The sequence below is a fragment of the Branchiostoma lanceolatum genome, chromosome 15 (assembly GCF_035083965.1).
Source record: "Branchiostoma lanceolatum isolate klBraLanc5 chromosome 15, klBraLanc5.hap2, whole genome shotgun sequence".
NCBI lineage: Eukaryota > Metazoa > Chordata > Leptocardii > Amphioxiformes > Branchiostomatidae > Branchiostoma > Branchiostoma lanceolatum.
In genome coordinates this window covers 12,551,326-12,574,768 of record NC_089736.1, presented here as the reverse complement: position 1 = coordinate 12,574,768, position 23,443 = coordinate 12,551,326, and the positions used below count along the sequence as shown (strand labels likewise).

At 39.8% G+C, this 23,443-nt stretch overlaps 1 protein-coding gene across 1 annotated transcript in view; it reads right to left on the bottom strand.

Moving 5' to 3' along the window:
* The window catches only part of LOC136421283 (low-density lipoprotein receptor-related protein 1-like), a 128,650-nt gene that overhangs the window by 64,999 nt on the left and 40,208 nt on the right, over positions 1 to 23,443 (bottom strand). The window contains exons 15-29 of the mRNA XM_066408513.1: positions 20,457 to 20,628; positions 19,439 to 19,667; positions 18,355 to 18,547; positions 17,647 to 17,772; positions 16,547 to 16,687; positions 15,723 to 15,845; positions 14,354 to 14,470; positions 11,781 to 11,858; positions 10,978 to 11,139; positions 9,688 to 9,819; positions 8,706 to 8,985; positions 6,813 to 7,030; positions 3,856 to 4,059; positions 1,707 to 1,911; positions 806 to 970 (exon numbers count right to left, since the gene is read on the bottom strand). Of these exons, the coding sequence (XP_066264610.1) occupies positions 806 to 970; positions 1,707 to 1,911; positions 3,856 to 4,059; positions 6,813 to 7,030; positions 8,706 to 8,985; positions 9,688 to 9,819; positions 10,978 to 11,139; positions 11,781 to 11,858; positions 14,354 to 14,470; positions 15,723 to 15,845; positions 16,547 to 16,687; positions 17,647 to 17,772; positions 18,355 to 18,547; positions 19,439 to 19,667; positions 20,457 to 20,628 (2,545 nt within the window). The remainder of the gene's footprint in view (positions 1 to 805; positions 971 to 1,706; positions 1,912 to 3,855; positions 4,060 to 6,812; positions 7,031 to 8,705; positions 8,986 to 9,687; positions 9,820 to 10,977; positions 11,140 to 11,780; positions 11,859 to 14,353; positions 14,471 to 15,722; positions 15,846 to 16,546; positions 16,688 to 17,646; positions 17,773 to 18,354; positions 18,548 to 19,438; positions 19,668 to 20,456; positions 20,629 to 23,443) is intronic.

Sequence of the window (23,443 nt, the reverse complement as noted above, 5' to 3'; positions counted from 1 at the left end):
TGAAATTTGCAATGAAAAAATATGAAAACATTGCTATTTTTGTGTTCATAAGTGAACTTTTGTGTTTACTATACTGGCTATATATATTTTTGCATAGATAGTTTTCAAATTGCATGTAAAATATATGCCAATATGCAATTTTACATATAACGGAAAAAATCATTTTAGCACACATATACCATGGGTTCAGGTCCGAACTTATAACTCCGGACCTGAACCTAAGCCTCTGGATCTGAATGCAGACCTGAACCTGAACACAGGTTTTGGTACACAGCACTACTCGTAACCGGAATATTTTGCAGTCTTTAGATTGGGATATGAAGCCATGGTCCACTGTTTACTGTAAGGCCACATTGTATTGAATGTATGGATGACATCCTCTGGGAACCCAAAAAATGATGCTTAAAAAAGTTTGGCCCAAAAAAATTGCCTTCATTATGTATCTAAGTGGTCAGGAAGGATGAACAAATGACTTACACAGAGTATGGTATACCAAATATTCTCTTGTTTTGTTCTTTCATATCTTCTTTGATGACTTTTGAATTGACTTTGTCGTTAGTATCCGATTTCAGAAATATTTTTTGCAATTTACAGCATACAGTTGCTCATTATCCAGCTGCTTTGTAATATTTACACATTACAGTATGGTCAACTTTTTTCTGGAAACGGACATTTGATGTACAGATGTCATTCACATACATGTAATCAAATCAACATGGCCTAACTTATAATTACATGCTATTTGATATTCTCCATTTCTAAGTTACAACATTAAGGGAAAATTTAAAACTGAATCTGAACTAACTTTGCGTCCACCCAGAAGATCCTGCTGTCCAGGTAGTCCACCGCCAGACCGTTTGGCCAGCCTCCGTCGCTGGCCACCCAGTGGATCACACTCCGGTTAGTTCCACTCATGTCGCACCTCTCGATACGGGCACGGTTGGACTGCCAATCTGTCCAGAACAGGTACCTGTGGGAGTCACAGTAATGGAATAAATATTATAGTTACAATATAGTTAAAATTTAAAAGATGGTGCTAGACTATTTATTGAGCACCAAGGACAGGTTTATAACCTATAACTCCCCTACATTCAGCACCAAGGACAAGGATATTTCACATTTTCAAAACGTTTTATGGCTACAGTCAAGACTGTCGGTAGTGACCACCCAAGGAACTTGAAGACAATGGTGACAATAGACAGGTGGTCATCACAGACAGCATTCTGAATGTCTGGATTGGATAATAATCTAAGGCGCGGTGAAAAAAAACCTTCTGTTAGACATCTAAGTAAACAATAATTTAAGACAAATCAATTTCTACAACTGGATAAAATACAGAGATTACTTCTGGTTGCTTCAAGTGACATCCATCACTCTTCTTTAGCATCACTAGAACTACAGTATAGGCGACATAATATACATCGAAACTTAAAAGTTGTCCCACAGAACTTTGTGGTACATGTATGTCCTGCAGATTTCAGTTACTAGCCAGTATTGGTTTAATCCGCTCTGGCAACTGAACAGGTGATTGGCCCTGGACAGCTAAGGCATTCAGTAGCCATTGCAGATCATTGCTACTGACCGGCGGATGTGGAGAAGACGTGTGATCGGCCGCTGCGCCACTGACCGATGATGATGATGATGATGTCCTGCAGAACATTTTCTTTCAGTTCATGCATCCAGTGCTTGTATATTCCAGAACTTACCCTACTCGTGGATCAAGCGCGATGGCACGTGGGCTCTCCATCTCCTCCGCGATCAGCGTGGTACGGTACATGCCGTTGAGCCGAGCCACCTCGATCTGGTCTAGATTACTCTCCACCCAGTACATGTTCTTCCCTACCCAGTCCACAGCCAGACCCTCGGCTGTTGCCAGTCCAGTCTGGACTACAGGCCGGATACTGGAGATACCTATGTGTAAACATAAGCATTTGCATATTTCAACTTCATTTGCATATTTGGGAAAGTTTAATGCACTTGGTGGCAAAAAAATGGTGTCATATACATGTTCAAACGGATGGAATACAACTTCAAAAGGGATACAAATGTTGCTTGCCTCATGTAGAATTTGTGTTTTGACCGATTCTTCATTCGGAGTGAAAATCTATGTGAGTAGAAGGGGATAAATTTCTACTACGTTAGCCTGCTTGCAACAGTGCAGGCTGGTTATTAACCCTCAAACCACCGTATGGGGTCAAAACTGACCCCAGGCGTATATCAAGATGTGCCATTTTGACATTTCGAGTCGAAAACAAAATTCCTTCTATGAGTTTGTTTGTATATATGTCTTATAACTTCTCACAAGTTTTTACCGAGATTGGCTCATTGTTGATTAAGTTATTCTAGAAAGTTTACGCATGGTCCAGTGGGGTCAAAACTGACCCCAGCAAAATCTGCACTCATATTCCCTATTCTTTTATACTTGTCATCCAGTAACATGTATGATAAGGGTTATCATGATCATAGTTACAAAATATGATTTTGTAGAAACGTGAAAAAAACAAATTTTTCAAATGAACGTAAAAATTAATGACGTTGCGACGTATTATGACGTCATTTATGTGACTTTATTGACGAAAACAAACAAATTGGGTATTTCCATATAATTCAAAGGTACACGATAAAACTTAAGTAGAAATTATGTATGATAAATCATAATATATCCAAAGACGTTATTTGTAGATGGCAACAGGAACGACGTCAAAACGACGTCATAAAAATCATATTCATATCAAAATACACTAGCGAAATCCGCCATCTTGGTTCCGCCATCTTGAATTATTTCAAATGCATTTTTTCATCATATAACCTTATAACACAATAAAAATGGACCAAAGCGTTTATATTAAGATTGTTTCTGTTTGAATAAACATGGTAATGATGAAATTTGAGGTTGAAATAGCCGGTTATAGCTAATCTAATTATATCGTCCGCCATCTTTGATTTTGACCGATGACGTAATCAAATATGCATAAATTATGACTATTAAATCAAAAAAGTGATAGTGAATTAATTTGGTTGGTATTGATGTCAGAAAATAAGTGCAGTTTAAAAAGACAGCCCTAGAATTACATTGTAAAATCCAAAAGTAGCGACTTTTTCCAAATATGGCTCGAAGAAGGCGGTTGCCATAGCAACATGAAAACCTTGATTAGTTATTTCATTCATTTAAAATTGTTGCCAACAAAATTTTAGCAAAGGTGACCAAGTTTGGTTGTTCTAGAGTAAGACATTCAGATGCTATATGACATCAAGTGTTGGCGCAGGCCTCAAAAGAGCCCACTTGTCTGAATAGCGTTAGTTGCAAAAGACGATGTTCCCTATTTTTGCATAAATTATCATAATGAACAGAATTAATTCACACCTATTCATGTCAAACTGTCCCTTATAGATTACTTAAACTATACATATGTACAAGCCACAAAAATAGTCACCAATAAAGCTATATTTGTAGAAAACATTGTGGGGTCAGTTTTGACCCCATACGGTAAGATTAGTCGTAGAAAAGCTACGGTGGTTTGAGGGTTAAGTGCACGGCTCCAATTTCACATGCACAAACTTCACAATCATGCACATGGTACTTCGAGCACTGATAAAGTATGGATTCTGTGATTGAAGTCCTGTAGGGACATGTTCAAGGCACCCTTGTACCGATTAATTTTTGCCTAAAAATACCCAAAAAAACTCCTAAAAAATGTTTTTAAGGCCTGTTTCAAAACAAAACAAAACGCCTGGGGGTATTTGTCTCCTTTACCTCCATGCCACATTTCAGGTCATTTGGCCCAAAAATGAAATGACAGGAGGAGGAGAAGAAACCTGACAGAAAACAATACATTTAAATATAAATATCCTTACCTCCTGTTGAACTCATGTTTCCTTTGAAGATTTTATCCTCCACCACGTCAGTCCAGAACAGAGAGTTTGTGGACAGGTCATAGTCAATGGCTATCGTGTTCCGCAGCCCTGGCACCAACACGCGGTACTGGAAGTCCTTAGACGACAGGTCGATACGCCGCAGCTCGTGGCGGTTGGAGAAAACAACATAGGGAGTAGCAGGATCTGGGGGGAAACAGAAAAGAGGTGAGGGTTCATTTTTTTTCAAGTCATTGTGAAATAACCAGAATAAGTTTATTTTCTTACTTCTGTAGATGCCTGTAAGTTCCCAGGGATTTGACTTCACAGTAGGAAGAAAATGGAGTGTTTACAGTGGATTTAAGTTTTCGGTTTACACAATGGGATAGGCAGGCAGAAGACAGAACTGTTACAGCATTTTCAAGGTAGTTTCAAGTTATATGTGACAATTTCAACATGAACAGTAATTAGAGAGCTCCAAACTAATTCAGTCCAAAAATGCATCCATATTGGACAATAAGCATGAAAATCAGCAGTAAATGTAACTTTGAAGAGTTCTATCTTTCACAAAGAGAATAATTTTGGCATCATTCCATTATGATTTTGACAACATTATGCAACTTATAATATGTCTTTTGTGTTACTGTTAGGCACAAACTCATGATCACTTAGACTTCTGTACATTGTCGAGTAGCTATTGAAATATCTCTTTCACCAAATTTGAACAGCTTACCACACAGCCCAGGAAGAAAACGATTAAGGATAACTAGTAGAAAATAAGGAAGCTTGTACCGGTGCTCCTGCATGTGTACTCATCAGGCTCCAGCTCCCATCCCTCCTGACACTCACAGCGGTAAGACTTCCCCACAGGTGTACAGATCTGACTACAGATGCCCACTAATACACACACAGACAGGCATGCACGTACACACACAAAAAAACAATAAGGAAGCTTGTACCAGTGCTCCTGCAGGTGTACTCATCTGGTTCCAGCTCCCATCCCTCCTGACACTCACAGCGGTAAGACTTCCCCACAGGTGTACAGATCTGACTACAGATCCCATAAATACACACATAGACAAGCATGCACTTACACACACAAAAAAACAATAAGGAAGCTTGTACCGGTGCTCCTGCAGGTGTACTCATCCAGCTCCAGCTCCCATCCCTCCTGACACTCACAGCGGTAAGACTTCCCTACTGGAGTACAGATCTGACTACAGATGCCCACAAATACACACACAGACAGGCATGCACGTACACACACAAAAAACAATAAGGAAGCTTGTACCAGTGCTCCTGCAGGTGTACTCATCCAGCTCCAGCTCCCATCCCTCCTGACACTCACAGCGGTAAGACTTCCCTACTGGAGTACAGATCTGACTACAGATGCCCACAAATACACACACAGACAGGCATGCACGTACACACACAAAAAACAATAAGGAAGCTTGTACCAGTGCTCCTGCAGGTGTACTCATCAGGTTCCAGCTCCCATCCCTCCTGACACTCACAGCGGTAAGACTTCCCCACAGGTGTACAGATCTGACTACAGATGCCCACAAATACACACACAGACAGGCATGCACGTACACACACAAAAAAACAATAAGGAAGCTTGTACCGGTGCTCCTGCAGGTGTACTCATCAGGCTCCAGCTCCCATCCCTCCTGACACTCACAGCGGTACGACTTCCCCACAGGTGTACAGATCTGACTACAGATGCCCACTAATACACACACAGACAGGCATGCACGTACACACACAAAAAACAATAAGGAAGCTTGTACCAGTGCTCCTGCAGGTGTACTCATCAGGTTCCAGCTCCCATCCCTCCTGACACTCACAGCGGTAAGACTTCCCCACAGGTGTACAGATCTGACTACAGATGCCCACTAATACACACACAGACAGGCATGCACGTACACACACAAAAAAACAATAAGGAAGCTTGTACCGGTGCTCCTGCAGGTGTACTCATCTGGTTCCAGCTCCCATCCCTCCTGACACTCACAGCGGTAAGACTTCCCCACAGGTGTACAGATCTGACTACAGATGCCCACAAATACACACACAGACAGGCACGCACGTACACACAAAAAAAACAATAAGGAAGACTGTACCAGTGCTCCTGCATGTGTACTCATCCGGTTCCAGCTCCCATCCATCCTGACACTCACAGCGGTAAGACTTCCCCACAGGTGTACAGATCTGACTACAGATGCCCACAAATACACACATAGACAGGCACACACGTACACACACGAAAAAACAATAAGGAACAGACTGTACCAGTGCTCCTGCATGTGTACTCATCCGGCTCCAACTCCCATCCCTCCTGACACTCACAGCGGTAAGACTTCCCCACAGGTGTACAGATCTGACTACAGATGCCCACAAATACACACATAGACAGGCACACACGTACACACACGAAAAAACAATAAGGAACAGACTGTACCAGTGCTCCTGCATGTGTACTCATCCGGCTCCAACTCCCATCCCTCCTGACACTCACAGCGGTAAGACTTCCCCACGGGTGTACAGATCTGACTACAGATGCCCACAAATACACACACAGACAGGCACGCACGTACACACAAAAAAAACAATAAGGAAGACTGTACCAGTGCTCCTGCAAGTGTACTCATCAGGTTCCAGCTCCCATCCCTCCTGACACTCACAGCGGTACGACTTCCCCACAGGTGTACGGATCTGACTACAGATGCCCACAAATACACACATAGACAGGCACACACGTACACACACGAAAAAACAATAAGGAACAGACTGTACCAGTGCTCCTGCAGGTGTACTCATCAGGTTCCAGCTCCCATCCCTCCTGACACTCACAGCGGTACGACTTCCCCACGGGTGTACAGATCTGACTACAGATGCCCACAAATACACACACAGACAGGCACGCACGTACACACAAAAAACAATAAGTAAGACATTACCAGTGCTCCTGCAGGTGTACTCATCCGGCTCCAACTCCCATCCCTCCTGACACTCACAGCGGTACGACTTCCCCACCGGAGTACAGATCTGACTACAGATGCCCAGCTGTTCACACCACTTCACCTCCTCGCACGTCTTATTGTCCGCGCTGAGTCGTAGTTCGTCCGGACACAGACACACCACGCCCATCGGCCACGGCTGGCATATGTGACTGCAACTGTGGAGAATTCAAGAATAGAATACTGTAAATGAAGAAATGTTTGCTGTGTTTTTTTGTTCGCCATTTTTGCAGTAAACTCCACGGCTGGCATATGTGACTATAACTGTGGGGAATTCAAGAAAAGAATACTGTAAAATTTAATGCAGAAATGTGCGCGGTGGTTTTATGTTCACGATTTTTGCAGTTAAGTCTACAGCTGACATATGGGACTATAATTGTGGAGAATTCAAGAATAGAATACTGTAAAATTTAATGCAGAAATGTGCGCGGTGGTTTTATGTTCATGATTTTTGCGGTAAACTCCACGGCTGCCATATGGGACTACAACTGTGGAGAATTCAAGAAAAGAAAACTGTAAAATAATGCAGAAATGTTCGCCGTGGTTTTATGTTTACGATTTCCGCGGTAAACTCCACGGCTGGCATATGTGACTATAACTGTGGAGAATTCAAGAATAGAATACTGTAAAATTTAATGCAGAAATGTGCGCGGTGGTTTTATGTTCATGATTTTTGCGGTAAACTCTACGGCTGGCATATGTGACTATAACTGTGGAGAATTCAAGAATAGAATACTGTAAATGCAGAAATGTGCGTGGTGGTTTTATGTTCACGATTTTTGCAGTAAACTCTACAGTTGACATATGGGACTATAATTGTGGAGAATTCAAGAATAGAATACTATTAATGCAGAAATGTTTGCGGTGGTTCTATGTTCGAGATTTCTGCGGTAAACTCCACGGCTGCCATATGGGACTACAACTGTGGAGAATTCAAGAAAAGAAAACTGTAAAATAATACAGAAATGTTCGCCGTGGTTTTATGTTTACGATTTCCGCGGTAAACTTTACGGCTGGCAAATGGGACTATAACTGTGGAGAATTCAAGAATAGAATACAGAAATGTTCGCGGTGGTTTTATGTTCACGATTTCCACGGTAAACTTTACGGCTGGCATATGGGACTATAACTGTGGAGAATTCAAGAATAGAATACTGTAAAATTTAATGCAGAAATGTGCGCGGTGGTTTTATGTTCATGATTTTTGCGGTAAACTCCACGGCTGGCATATGGGACTATAACTGTGGAGAATTCAAGAATAGAATACTGTTACAGTAAAATTTAATACAGAAATTTGCGCGGTGGTTTTATGTTCACGATTTTTGCAGTAAACTCTACAGCTGACATATGGGACTATAATTGTGGAGAATTCAAGAATAGAATACTGTAAAATTTAATGCAGAAATGTGCGCGGTGGTTTTATGTTCATGATTTTTGCGGTAAACTCCACGGCTGGCAGATGTGACTACATGCACAACTGTGGAGAATTCAAGAATAGAATACTGTTCATGCAGAAATGTGCACGGTGGTTTTAAGTTCACGATTTTTTGCGTACTCCACGGCTGGCATATGTGACTACAACTGTGGAGAATTCAGGAATAGAATACTGTAAATGCAGAAATGTTCATTGATTTTATGTTCTCGGTTTTCACTGTGAACTCTTTAACGTGAACTTAAAACCACTGTGAAAAGTTTCCCTATCTAATGAAGATGCCTCTACAGTACTTGTCTGGTAACGAGTTCCACTACATGTATGTCATAGTTCTAGGTAAATATGGATTTTTGAACACATCAGTTCTCTGCGATCTCAAGAAAACAAACAAACAAACAAACCCGCCGTTGTTGATATCGCAGTCGAGTATGTCGCAGAGTTTTCCCTCGTCCGATCCGTCGGGACAGTCAGGCTTCTTGTTGCAGAATTTATCGGGGGTGAGACAGATGGAGGTGTCGTTGGCACAATTGCGGTTGGGAAGCTCGCATGTCGCTTTACAGTCCTTTTCGTCCGAACCGTCCTCGCAGTCTTCTTCCTGGTCGCACCGCCAGTCTAGGTTGATGCACTCCCCGCTGGTTTTGCACATGAACTCCTGTTCTGGGTCGCACGGTCGCTCACTCCCTGAATGGACGGATGAAAACAAACCTTGATTTTTCAAATAGTCTTTATGCATGATTCTAAGGATAAACCGTTTTTCTGCTTTATACAGGAACTTACATTTGTATGTTCCAGATCACACACTGTTTATACTTCCTAGAATACAGTGACAACACCAAACCCTTAAATTTTTGAGACCATTTTGATTCTTAAGATCAGGGCTGTCTCCAGCTTTGAATCTTTTCTGTCCCACTCATTGTTTGGGAGCCAATGTTTAAATTTGAGTTTTCGTTGTTAAATTCGTCATTCTAAGCTTACAAACTACATTTCCATCAATTTCAAGTCATAAAGTTCAGAATTTGGGACGGAAAGGGTGAAATACTTTTCCGTCCCAACAAGCAAATTTCCGTCCCGGGATGGAAGGACAGGTCCTGGAGACCAATTTTTTTCCTGTCCTTTTTAGTTCAAATGTCACGTTTCCAACAAAATCTCTTCCTGGGGACCAAAAAATACCAGTATGAAAATGCAGTTGGCAAAGAAAAAATGAAAAGCATAAGAAATACTGTCTTTTACTTGCAGAAGAATGGCACAAATATTTTCATGCTTCCAAGCTCTTCAATTTTGTATTGAAGGCGAAAGCCACAACTAAGTTAGGATGGTATAATAAAAGCAAAACTGGTACCAGATTAATCTTAAAAATGAACTAGAAGTTTTCCTAGTCCTTACCTGTACAGTTGAACTCGTCAGACTTGTCCATACAGTCCTCGTCCTTGTCACACCTCCACCTGGCCAGGATACACTGTCCACTGTGGCACTGGAACTCATCCTCATCACACGGGGCAGGGGGGTTGGTACTGGCTGTAAGAGTATCAAAATTTTTACAAGATTAGAAGAGATGAACAAACCAATAGTGTATCTAAAATGCTAAGAGGCCTACCATGGCCACCCATTTCTGACGGAAGGAGAGATACCCATCTAACCACTTAGTTTCTCATGGTCTCATTAATATACCAACTGAACAATCCCTTAAACCAGCCCAAAGACAAACCTGGGGTAGCCACGACTATTAATATCAGCTAAAGCCTCCAAGCACAGACAGCGTTAGGTTTTCTTTTTCCAATGTACTATAATTATAGGGACTGGAATTTACAGCCGGGGTACATCGTGTAACCCCAAAAGTTAAGGGATTTTGGGCTGGACAAGCAGCTGCTGTGCCATAACACAACGCCCCACCTCAGTGATACCTCCGAGTCAATAGGGTTCTTAGAGGGGTATTAGGAAGAAGAAGATGGCACAAGGCTAAAAGTTTCTTCTAACACAACAAGAAGTGCTTTGATCTTTGATGTAGATTGTAGTAGTAGGACGGTCAGAAATGCAATGTACTGTATCTCATGTTTCGGAACAGATCTGACAAAGTTTTAGCTATCGATACAGATGAACTTTTGTGTTAATTTCTCAATCTAGAAAGACTTGTAAGTGGTGATGCTATCAATGTATATTTTGTATGTTCAATATACAAAATTTACAAGCCTGTGGAAACTTTAATGGCTTTTATCAACAAATATAATAAACATTGCAACATGGCCCATATAGGCTTAACATTCCATCATAAGAACTGAAGCCCTTAAGATCTAGAGTAACATAAAAGCCGGCTTATTTGAACTTTGCACCTACATACCACGAAAATTAGCTTGTAGAATTTTGGCAGACTTTATATTTTATCAAGAGCAGAATGAACATCATGTAGAAATAATTGGGAAACCCATGGCACAATAGACAAATTTGAACCACACAAACTGGTTTCATCATGGGGGGGATTTTGCTTAAAAACTGTCTATATCATCGCACACATCAGTAAAGAACAGAATGCGTTCAGGGATGTTTGAACGCATTTCAGTTTTTACGGACATGCGAGATGACATAGACAGTTTGTGACCAAAATCCCCCTTTTGATGAAACCAGTTTGTGTGGTTCAAATTCTTTTATTGACTAAACTGAAATAGAATTTTGTCTTACCGCACGATTCAGGTTCGTCACTGTGGTCCTGGCAGTCGTAGTCTCCGTCACAGACCCAGCGTTTGGAGATGCACCGTCCAGTGTCCAGACACTTGTGCTGCGTATCGTTGTTACAGGAGTATGTACAGTCTTTCTCATCAGAGTTGTCAGTACAGTCGTTGTCTAAAAACCATATCAGATCAAGAAGTGTCACAGATACTGACTTTGATCAACCAAAAATAGACTAGTCCACGGTAACATATATGTAACCACCTGCATTGCTTTTAAAATAAGGGGTGGGTGGGGGGGGGGGGGGACCGCAGTCTGTTAAGACATAAAACTCAACATGTTGATTTATTCAATATGATTGTATGTCTATAGGTTAATCCATCTGTACCCACTTGTTTGTTTGTAGGATTGCATTGTTGTAGTATACATTACAAAAGTCACAGCACTCTTGTTTTGTCAATAAAGATTGTACAAAATGTGTAAAAAGCAAAACCTGTGTATATGTAAAATCTCTACTCTAATAGAGTAATAAAATTTAATCTTTACAACATTTAATCTTTGTAAAGATTAAATTTTATTTACTCTATTGCTGACCTGGATGACTAATCTTCACAAATATAATTCTACCCTAATATTTTTACAATTATGTATTTCAGACTTGCTGTTTGTATTAAATTCTTGATTCCAACAGTTCTTCTGATACATATAGTTTGGTTCCAAGTTATAAATAAGCAGCTCATTTACTGTAAAGTTGAAAAAAAAAGGAATTATTACTCTTAAGACTTATACTCTGGCTAGATAGTTAAGACTTGTACCTGTGTCACATCTCCAGCTTGGAGAGATACAGCGTCCATTGTCACACTGGAACTGGGTGGGATCACAGCTGGGGTGTGCTGTGGGACAAACAACCATACAAAAAAATCAGACGCTATCCTACATGTACACTGCTTGAAACCAGCCATCTCAAGCCAGATAAAGCATTGTACATGTGGTAGTTTGTAATCAAATTTTCTTTCAATAGGATTTTGCCAAACTACTCACATGTTCATAATGTTGTCTCATTAAAAAATGCACCCTTTTCTTCATACTTAAGGCCATGTTGATATTATCCATAATATCATGATCAAATCAACATGGCCTATTGTACGTGCAAAGGCACGCTACTGTGACTACAAGACGATAGTGATACTCTGACTAATAAATCAATGACTTTACAGACATTTCAGAAAGTCATTGTTGCTACATGTTCAATCTGTACTACTCAATGAAGTTAACAAAAAGTGAGCTAGGTTGTGTACATATATTTCTAAGTATGGTAATAAAATTGTACTCAACCAATTTGCAAGTAACATCTAAAGAAAATCACAAACCTGATAACCCAATAATCATAAATCATAAAAACAGTGCAAATGGTTTAAACACATCAAACTCAACCCAAAATCCACACAAGTTATCCACAAACCCAACACCATAGCACCACTGTGATTTTATAAAGCAAACACATACAACACATGTAGTAGGGGGTGAACATAATTATACCAAATATAATCACAACACTCAATGGCTTCTATGTATACAGACTAGAGTAAAAGGTCCACCAAATTCTTCAAATCAGAAACCAGGCAGAAACAAGTGTTACCAAGGAAAGGTACACCACAACACAACCAATTCACCAACCCAGGAAGACAACTGATCTACATTTTGTATTATAGATTTTCAAAACATGACTTGGTAGTCCAACACAGGAGTTCAAAATTAATGCAATTATAATAGATAGTCTGAAACAAATGTGTCTATTGAGGACCATTCCAAATTTCATGATAAAATAGCCTAAATGTTGAGAATTGCTCTGTTAAAGGCAATCAATTTGAAAGCAATATTAGGGCCAAAAAATGGAAATAAAATAATTCTGAAATCTTTATGGTAGTGACATTTACTACCACTGTTTAGCACATTTGCGTAATAACTTCACTCTTAAAGCATTTTAAAACCGTGCAAAAACGAGCTGTACAATGATCCTCTTAGTTTTACGAGCCTACAAAAAACTCCACGACGATTTTCAGTGAGTTCTCACATCACAACGAAGTCATATTTTTGCATCATGGATGTCACTATACATTGTGATAGTGTTGTTTCAACTAATCATGTATAGACATTAAAATCAATTGACCTTCAACATCCAATTTTCGGACCCTAAAATTGCTTATTAATGTTGCAAACAACGTCTAATACTCCACTATTTGATTTTGCCAATGAGAAATTTGCCGTAAATATAAATTTCGGTGTTGGACTACCTCCCACTTAACAGTCACCATTCCTTTTTCAAGTACTAGGGAATTTTTCTAGAATCTCTCTTATTCACAGGGTGGCTAAGGGAAAAACTCAGTGAGTTAGTGAGAAAATAACACAAACTTATCCCAATCCTTCACCTGAGTATGCTGTAGGGAACAAGACAGAGAGAGCACAAAAGTCTTAGTGTAAGGTTTGAGTGAACCACTGCTGAAACTTAGAGGCTGGACCAGGAAGAATCACATTTGTGTTCACCAAGGGTTTAGAAGTTCATGAGAAAATGCAGAGCTATCGGAGAAATTTGAACCAATATTATTCTTTTTTTCATTTTGGCACCAATAACATTTCCTGGTCTAACCTTCAAGAGTCAAACAATGTGCGTGTATTTCTATTCTATACAATTTATCATTTCTCTATTCTTCTACTGTCTACATGAAAATGTGCAGTTATGAAATACAGTCTATTGTGTTTCAAGTTTGTGTTTGAAATGAATGTAACAAATTAATACACTATAAGATCATTTCAGACTACTCATTTTTTGTTCTAAATTCTTAATTTTAAGACTTACATAAATTAAGTGTGGTTATACACGTTGTAATGGTCTATACTGCTAGGAAAAGATATGGAGAAACATAATCTTAAGCCCGTGTTACACATAGCTGAACCTGGCTTTCAAACACCTGCCAAACAAGGTTGGTGGTACATGTATGATGGGAGCAGTCTGACCAGTTTTAGTCAAATTTGACTCCCAAACAAACCCTGACCACTACTGACTTACTCCCAACTACCAGCCAACCACCAGCCAATCCATTCCAGCTCTCGTTCACAGCCAAATTTTTTCAAAATTTCAAAGCCAGAGAAAATGTCAAAACATTCCACTGCCGTTAGTAGAACACCAGCTGGCCGCAACAGACACCAGCCAACCACGGTGCTGAGCAAATCTAGCTACCGAATCACTCAAAACCATGGTTAGGGGAAGGTCGGGAGGCCATGTTCGGCTATGTGTAACCGGGGCTTAAGATCAGAGTTGTAATGCGCATAGTACTAAAATTGACTCTACAGTACACTGTGTTCCTAAAGAACCAACTGGCTGACTTACAACAACTGCTGGGTTCATCCGACCCGTCTCCACAGTCGTTGTCCCGATCACACACCCACATCTCGGGGATACACCGGCTACTGTTACAATGAAACTGGCCGGGACCGCAAGTCCGCTCTGGAGGAAACAGATCATTCATTTTCAAGTAGGCAAAATAATATTGCAGTGTATATAATATTATGTAGTAAAGAAATCCCAACTGTCAAGCACCGAATGTCTATTTTAGTGGAAAGATATTTAAATTTCTTAGAGCATAACATTGCAAAGAATGGTACGATAAAAGATCTTGAACATACATTGTAGTAAGAACTCTAACTTGTCATTATTTACGTACAGAAATTCTTCTACTTGGCATCCGGGTATTACAAAGAAACAACAGGCGAGGATTGAGACAATACAGAAAAGGGCTTGCCGGACAATACTTGGACCCGCTTACTCATCTTACACCGAGGCATGCCAAGTCCTCGATCTACCTACTTAAGATAGCCGACGCCGCCAGCTGTGCTTGAACTTTGCCAAACGCCTGCTGCATTCAGAGACTTTTAGAGACTGGCTAACTCCATACCGCGGCGACATCAGCGGTAGATCAACACGGTCATCACAACTTCTCGACATAATCAAAACCCGAACGGACAGGTACAAAAGAAGCCCCATCCCATACATGACCAACATTCTGAATGAACTGTACACTTAATGTCATCTAAACACCTGAAGACCTTCTCGTTTATCAAGTTTTATGCACCATGTTATTAATGTTTTAATAATGTGTCCTTCATATAAATGAACAAAATGTAGGAATTGATTTTATGTATGTAGTTTATCGATATATTACTACCGTTTGTATTAAATGAATTATGCAATCTTGGTTGAAGATAATAATTCAGTCTGTAAACGAACAGATGAAATTAATTATACAATAGAAATTGCGATTTTAAACTATCGGACTAAATCTCTCTCTTTCAATGTATATATTTAATTGTAACCTCCAGCGCAATTCAGGTTACCATTGGTTACCTGCAAGGCTGTTTGTTTGTTTTACTGTAAAATATTGAATAATAAAACCATGTGAATACCTGTATTACTTGTTAACCCTTATTCATTCATTCGATATTATCATAAATAAAACGATGAGGAAAGAGGGGTTATGCTTAATAAATTTAGCTAGCCCTGATTTCAAGTTGATCCTTTATGAAACAGAAATTATCGACAAGCATTACACTATTGGCTTAAAAGATAATGTTGAAGTGCATCCACTGCTCTTTGTTTTTGCATTGGCCTTTTTGACAGAGATGAGTGTGGTTCCGATTGATCCCCCCACCCCAATTTTTGGACTCCTTGTCTATAAATCCTAGTTAAAAGCCTGACCCACCGTTACAGCCGATTTCATCCTCCCCAGTCTCCCCACAGTCCTTGTCCCCATCACAGACCCAGCGGTCCGGGATGCAACGACTGCTGTTGCACCTGAACTGGTTTGGCTGGCACGTGTGGCCGGCTGGAATAGACAATAAATACATTGTAATTCTGAACAACTCCAAAATCCACAGGTGGTAAGTTTGTCTAGACGGCAAGGTGTTCTGTGGTTAGGGTTATTGATTAAGACAAGGTAGAATCTAAAGGTTCTGGGTTCAAATCCCGAGCAGGGCCCAATGTTGTGCAATTGGGAAACACACATAACATCTATTTTACAACAGTCTTAAATTAAGTAACTATATATATAGCTTTGGTTAGGGACGTTCTTTTGGATGGGAGGTAAAGCCAGAGGTCTGGTGTTTGAGGAGAGACACACCTTGAACATGTTAAATATCCCACTGCACCTATTGTAAAGAGTAGGGGTCTATCCCAGTGTGAGTGGATAAAACCTTACAGTCTGGTTCTAGGCAGTTTGTACCTACTGTACAAAACTGGTGTGTTACTCCTAATGGTGGTTTTAATATGTGAAACAAATATTAAACCAACTCCAAGAGTTTTTTTGAGTGTTAGGTTCACATCTAAACAAAATTCCACCAGGGTACACATAACTCCGCCACCCTGAAAAGATACATCCAAACAGATCTCCAACCCAATGTCCCCCACTCCTGTGCATACCCGGGGATGCTGCTCTAGATATCTCTCAAACCCACTGTTTTTCAAAGTGGCGGATTTATGTAAGCCAGTGAATTTATGTTAATAGAGGTTAGATCTTCCAGTACTTACTGCAGGCAGCAGGCATTTCATCGGAGCCATCATGACAGTCCCTGTCCCCATCACACTTCCAGCGCTCAGGGATACACTGTCCACTCGCACACGCAAACTCTGTGGCGCTGCACTGGGGCGAAGACGTGTAGTTTGCAATGGCTGTAGAAGAAAAAAAATCCAAGAATTAGAATTCGTAAATGAACTTTATTAATTGTGTGTGTGTGTGTGTGTGTGTGTGTGTGTGTGTGTGTGTGTGTGTGTGTGTGTGTGTGTGTGTGCATGTGTGTGTGTGTGTGTGTGTGTGTGTATGTGTATGTGTGTGTACATGTGTCTGTGTGTGTATGTGTGTGCGTGTGCGTGTGCATGTGCATGTGCATGTGCATGACATTGTGCATGTGCATGTGCATGTGCATGTGCATGTGCATGACATTGTGCATGTGCATGTGCATGACATTGTGCATGTGCATGTACATGTGCATGTGCATGTGCATGACATTGTGCATGTGCATGTGCATGTGCATGTGCATGTGCATGTGCATGTGCATGACGTACAGTGATTTCATACTTCAAAGACTGGGCTTTCTTTTCTTTTTCAAAAAGTTAAACGACAAAGAAACAGAGGATTCTGATTCCAATGTGGAATAAAAATGTCATGTTCTGCTCCATACTGCTGTTTTCTTTTCAGTATACTTTCTATCAAGTTCTGTTCCACTTTAATCTGCCTAGTACATTCTGAGCTGCTCTGTTCTATTTTGTTCTGCTATGCTCTGTTCAATTCTATTCCATTCATTCTGTCCAAAACATTCTGTTCTATTCTGTTGTGTTGTGTACGCTGTCTTTACACTTGTGTTTTGCACCATTCCTATACTAGACATTATAGTCTACTTCTCTCGTACTCTAAATTTTTTTGTGAGAGTAAGGTGAAATGAGATGAAGTCTACTACAGAATTCTACCTCAGTCTTGTAGACCATAGTACACTTTTGAAGTAAGACTTCATTTTATTTCTTATACTCACAAAAAAGCCTGAGCCAACGAGAAAAGAAGACTACGATGTCTAGTACAACAGTTTAAAAAAACACAAGACTAGACAAAGCGTAGAGCCTGTCTAAGACCTCACCTTCACAGTTCTTGCCGTCCTCCATGACCTGTTGTCCATCAGGACAGCCACACACAGCCTTGTTCCCAGGAGTGATGAGACAGAGAGACGGGCACACGTTGTCGTTTGACGCACAAGCATTCGTACCTGGAAAACAAAATTAAAACCTCATCAAGACTTAGCAATCCTAATTAACTAATTATAGGCTTGGAAGTCATACAAATTACAATATCAAGGAATATAGACAAGTAGAAATACCCTGTAAGGCCATGATATCATGCTTTCTTGTAACAGTACTGATTATCAATTTTCATCTACCAGGCAACGTTTATAGTTTTACAGGTATTTGAGATGTGCATTACTATTAAATCTATACTTCAATATCCTAGGCCCTTGTATGTAAGATATTAAAAGTTTATAGCCATTGTGTCGATACACTTGATTAAAAGTCACATTGTAGGCAGAAAGATCATTTTCCTGCTGAACCAATGTCCCAAAAATTGAACATGATACTTGTTGTAATTTCCAATCAATTCAAGCTGGTATGCCAAATAAAACGTTACTCATTATCACAAGAAGCTGGATAAATCTTGAAACAGTCAGACATTTCAGACAGCATCCACTGTCTTTTGTCAGTGACTAAAGAGAAGAACTGGAGAACCAAGCTGGTATACTTTGCACAAAGTTATACAAAACAGATACGAAATGGACTCAGACTTGACAACTTACCAGTTTGCAGACTCTTACTGTAGACCCTGATCTCGAAGAGCGGTGCCTGATCAGACTTGATGTGTGTGATGCTGCCGTTGTTGTTCAGGTCCAACATCTTGATCTCCCCCGTACGGAACTCCGTCCAGAACAGGTGGTTCTCATGCAGGGCCAGGCCAAAGGGATGGATAAGAACGTCTCCTTTGTACACAGTCTGGGAAAGAAAAAATGTAATCATAAATATCTTATACCTATGAAAAAAATGCTGTGTTTCCGTTTATAGTCCAGAAAAAATAGTGCCCGTAGGTAGGGATTGTCTTCTTTTTGTCTTTCTTTTTTTCTTAGAATTTGGCCGTAGAGATCATGATCAAACAAAATTTAATACAGTTCAACAATGTAAATCAGAACGTATCAAGACACTGGTTTTTCACCACTCTTTTTTATAGATACATTGTAGCAAAGCAAGCAAAAGTACATATCGATAAACTAAACAAAGAAGTACAATGTGTACTGCACATTCTTTAATGTGTCAATCATCAAACCTTAATCTGTTAATAGAGTGTGAAATTCAGGAAGTCTGTTAGAAAATTTGCACAACTACTTGGATAGGGTAGGAAGATTTTGTTAGGGTTGGTTTGGTAGCCGGAAATTCAGCAATTTTTCCTAGTCATTTTGACTTACTAAATTGTTTACTCTCACTCTGTTTAAGTCTCAAAACCTCCTAGAAGAGTCTGAATACTATGGGTTTTGACCTAAACAGTATTTCAGATGGAGTCATTTGGATTCTAAATACCTGTTATGCAAAATGATAGCAAAACTACTTCTAATCATTCCGAAGTCACCGTTAGATAGCAAGATAATTATTGAACGTTTTAGGATAGCTTTTAAGTGCATGTTTGCAGTACTTTCCTTCAAGTCTGAAACAATTTTGAGTTTGGAATCAACTGCCAAAGGTCTAGCCTGACTGAACTCCGCTTATAGCGGCCGCCCAACACTGGTCAGCCCCTAGGATAGCAGAGCTTGCATTACACAGACTACCAAAGGTTATGACAGCAAAATGGTTGTCAATCATACAGTGAACTACATGTGAACATGAGATACTGACCTGTACATCCCCTTTAACCAGATCCACCCTCATGATCTTGTCGTAGAAGGCGTCGGCCCAGTAGAGTCTGTGGTTGGTGTAGTCCAGGGCTAGTCCATTGGGCCACAGGATGGGGGTGTTCACCCGGTTGATCAGGTCCTTACGGTTGGTTCCGTCCATCCACGCCTGCTCGATCTTCGCAAACCTCTCGTCGCTGATGTCATCCACCCAGTCTGACCAATACATCATTCTGCAAGATAAAGGCTGTAACTTCAACCTTGGGCCTGCTAAGGTAGCCATTTACCACAAATTTGTATTCTTTATGAGGTAAAGCAGCAGGAAGAAGGTTAAAAACTGAAATGCAATTATATTCAACTTGAAAAATCTGCTCCAACTGCAGTATATTCATTTTATTTTGTGAATATTCTAAGGATATCAATTCATTGAAAAATAAACAATTTGCTAACAACTAAAATTGAAATTTCTAAATTTTGTTAAGAGGACATAATAACTGTTTCAAGTGGAGAGGGGTCGTGAACATTAATCCAATGTCTGGGAAGTTCAATAGGGGTAAAAAAAGTCTTGGCCTCAACCTTTAACATAATTTATTTGATAATGGTAAAGCCCTAATTCACAAGTAAAATTGCATTTCACGATAATACTCCTACAAAGGGTATTGGAACATATCTAATTGATGACATGCTTCTACTGGCCTAAGGATACATGTAAATGCTTCGGTCAATATTAAAAAATGGGGCTGTTTTTTTTTTTTTTTTCACTGTCAGGCACTGGGCTATATTCAGGCACAGCCGGGCCCGGGATGTTTTCAAAATCAAGTTAAAATCAACCAGGGATCCGGTAACAAATAGACGTCATAAGCTAATCATGAGAACACTGAGAGGTACATTTTTTTGTAACCCTGATCCAGCAGTCCACTGGGCCAATTAGTGGCACTGTGGCTTTGGTCTACACCCCCAATGGGCACCGGTGCAAATTTGACCGAAGCATAAGCCAGCAAGATGAAGTAATTTTAACGTACCCAGCGGTAGGATCCACAACAATTGACCTGGGGTGTGTCATGTTGCCCGTGATCAGCGTCTGGCGATGGGTCCCGTCGAGACGAGATACGCTGAGCGTGTTTAAACCGTCGTCAGTCCAGTACAAGTTGCCTCCAATCCAGTCAACCGCAATCCCTTCACAGTTATTCAAACCTGAAAAATCAAATCATTTTAGCACATCACTCATTATAACTCCTTTAACATCGTATAGCTAAAGGGACCTTTAAAGGAGCATTCCACTCTAGAAGCGTGTATTATAATTCATCAGAGACTAAATTGTTATACTTGAATCCAGTTTGTTTTTTATATTTACCTATTAAGTTAAAGCCTGAACGCAGGGCGAACATTATAGCAATCAAATTCTTGAATACCCCGAGGACTCTTCCAACAATGCCAGAGTTCGATGTTTCACAGAAAAGTACCTTATCTAATATCTCTGTATTCCTAGAAGCGATAGTCTTTTTGTGTACCTTCCTCGTTAAGCTTATCACGTCTACCGTTAGCGAGAAATTGTGCCCAGAGTTGGCCATGCATGCAAGGACATAGAAGTGGGTCCGTATGGGGGTACATGGATTTAGAAAAGGATTATTGTCGAAAAGACAGCTGAGGTAATTTAGCAAAAAGTCAGGTGCATTTGTATCCCAAAAAATGTAATCTATCAGAAAATAATACCCGCTTCTAGAGTGGAATGCTCCTTTAAAACCACCCAATTCCATCACTGGAGACTTAAATTACAGCAAGTTAAGCAGATGGTAGAAAATCATACATGTCAGAAAAAAGCGACATGGACTAGAGAAGCCACTTTAAGTTTGCTCTACTGGGAGCAAGGAAATCTTGAGATGCCTGCAAGAAAGAATATTTAAGGGTCTCTGAAATGCATAATGCTTCAAACAAATATGAATATTGAAATGGTATTCTAGCAACAGCATGGACACAGTTTATAAACATCAGGGCTCAAAATCCTTTTTTCCTGTTATCTGCAGTATTGCAAGTTTTCAACATTTTGCTGCAATCTAAAATAGATGCCTGCAATCTATAAATTTTTGCTGCGATCTAAAAAAATTTCCTGCAATCCAAAAAATTTTCTTGCAATCTAAATAAATTTCTTGCAATCTACAAAATTTTCCTGCAATCTAGAAAAATTTGCTGCAGTCTAGAAAATTTCTCTGCAATCTAGAGAATTTTCTTGCAATCTAGAAAATTTTCCTGCAATCTACAAAGTTTTCCTGCAATCTACAAAATTTTCCTGCAATCTACAAAATCTTCCTGGAATCTACAAATTTTCCCCACGATCTTCAAAATGTTCCTGCAATCTACAAAGATTTCCTGCAATCTACAAAATTTTCCTACAATCTACAAAATCTTCCTGCAATCTAGAATCTAGAAAATTTCCTGCAATCGAGAATTTTCTGCAAACTACAGTTTTCAGGTTCAAGTATTTCCAGCCCTGGAAATCAGTCGTCATCATGACTAAAACTTGTTAGTGTCAATCCAAAATTTCACCACCGCAAACCAAAGACAGTGGCAGGTCACACACAGGTCACACACTGAAACTTTGGCACTCGACCTACAAGCACACCAATAAAAAACGTAGCACTGTACGCCAACCTTAGAGCTGAAATTAAGGTTGGAGTTCATATTTTGTACAACCTGGGTCATTCGTAATCTGTTGTGCTCTCCAGTGATGTCTAATGCCATAATTATGATATCATATTTCCAAACCAGCCTGAGAGACCAAAAAGGGTGATAGAAAAGATAACAAAACACAAAATGTAAGTCATGAAAATAATTTGTGCATATTTCACGGTATTGTTTATTTTATTTTTTTGTTTCCACAAAAAGCCCGGCCAGACCGCGGTATGGAAATGTGACCCTGGTATTAATGGGGAAAGCCATAATAGCATTCAAACTATTTCTTTACAAATTTTTCCTTACACCTTTTAGGATCTTTTTCATCCTTTTCAAACGAAGGAGAGTTCACATGTTGAATAATGGTCCAGGTTGTAACAAAAAAAGCAAACTAAGTACACAGCATTCCCTGCAGACAGAACGGAAAGTTAGGACCAGCACCTACAAAACACAACGTGGAAACTGAGATGAAGTCAAGCTGAAGTAGCCTGGAATCCTTCTGATTATATATCTATCTACTGTTTGCTCCTCTGATCACTTTTTCGCACAATAGTCTGGCCCCCGTCCCCATTGAAACGTTTATCCTGCATTAATTTGATGGTATGATATTTTTCAGAGGCAGAGTGTAACTTACAGGGAACAAATTTTCAAATGCTAGTTGTTCATACCGTTGCCAGGACTGTACGACTCAGACCTATTCAGAGGTCTACTAGTCTATACTGTAAATGCATTTAAGTTCGCATGGTTTTCATTCCGTGCTAAGTGTTTGCGGTGGTTTTAAGTTTGCGTCAGCGCTATAGTCACATACCTCTACAGTATTGGACAAAAATGTTCGCGGTGGTTTAAAGTTTGCGGTGAAACGCCGCTAACATAAAACCACTGCAAACATTTCTGCACTCACAGTATACATGTATGTTAGGCACATATTCAAATGCGAAACATTTCTCTATAAACAGATGCCTGACTATTCTTAAAGCGATTTGAGGAGCAAACAGAGCTAGAATACGGTGGATGCCAGGCTAAGGCCAAACCTTTCCTACTAAGACTGAACCTCTCCTTTCTTGAAACAATTTTGACTTGGTTTAAAAACAAAGACAGTGCCAAAAAGCAAAGCCATGTGAAGACACACAGTGAGATGAAGAACCAAATGTAAAATTTAATATAACATTCAGCATTTTCCAAAAGTAATTTCCTGTGTTATATATTTTACATCTTGGAAATAGTTTCTGTTTCTGCTTTTTTGTTCTCACAGAACAATTAAAATTGAAATTTCAATGACATGTAAGACAGTTCGTCCTTGAAATAATTTTTCATGTACATGTATCAACCCTAAAGGAAA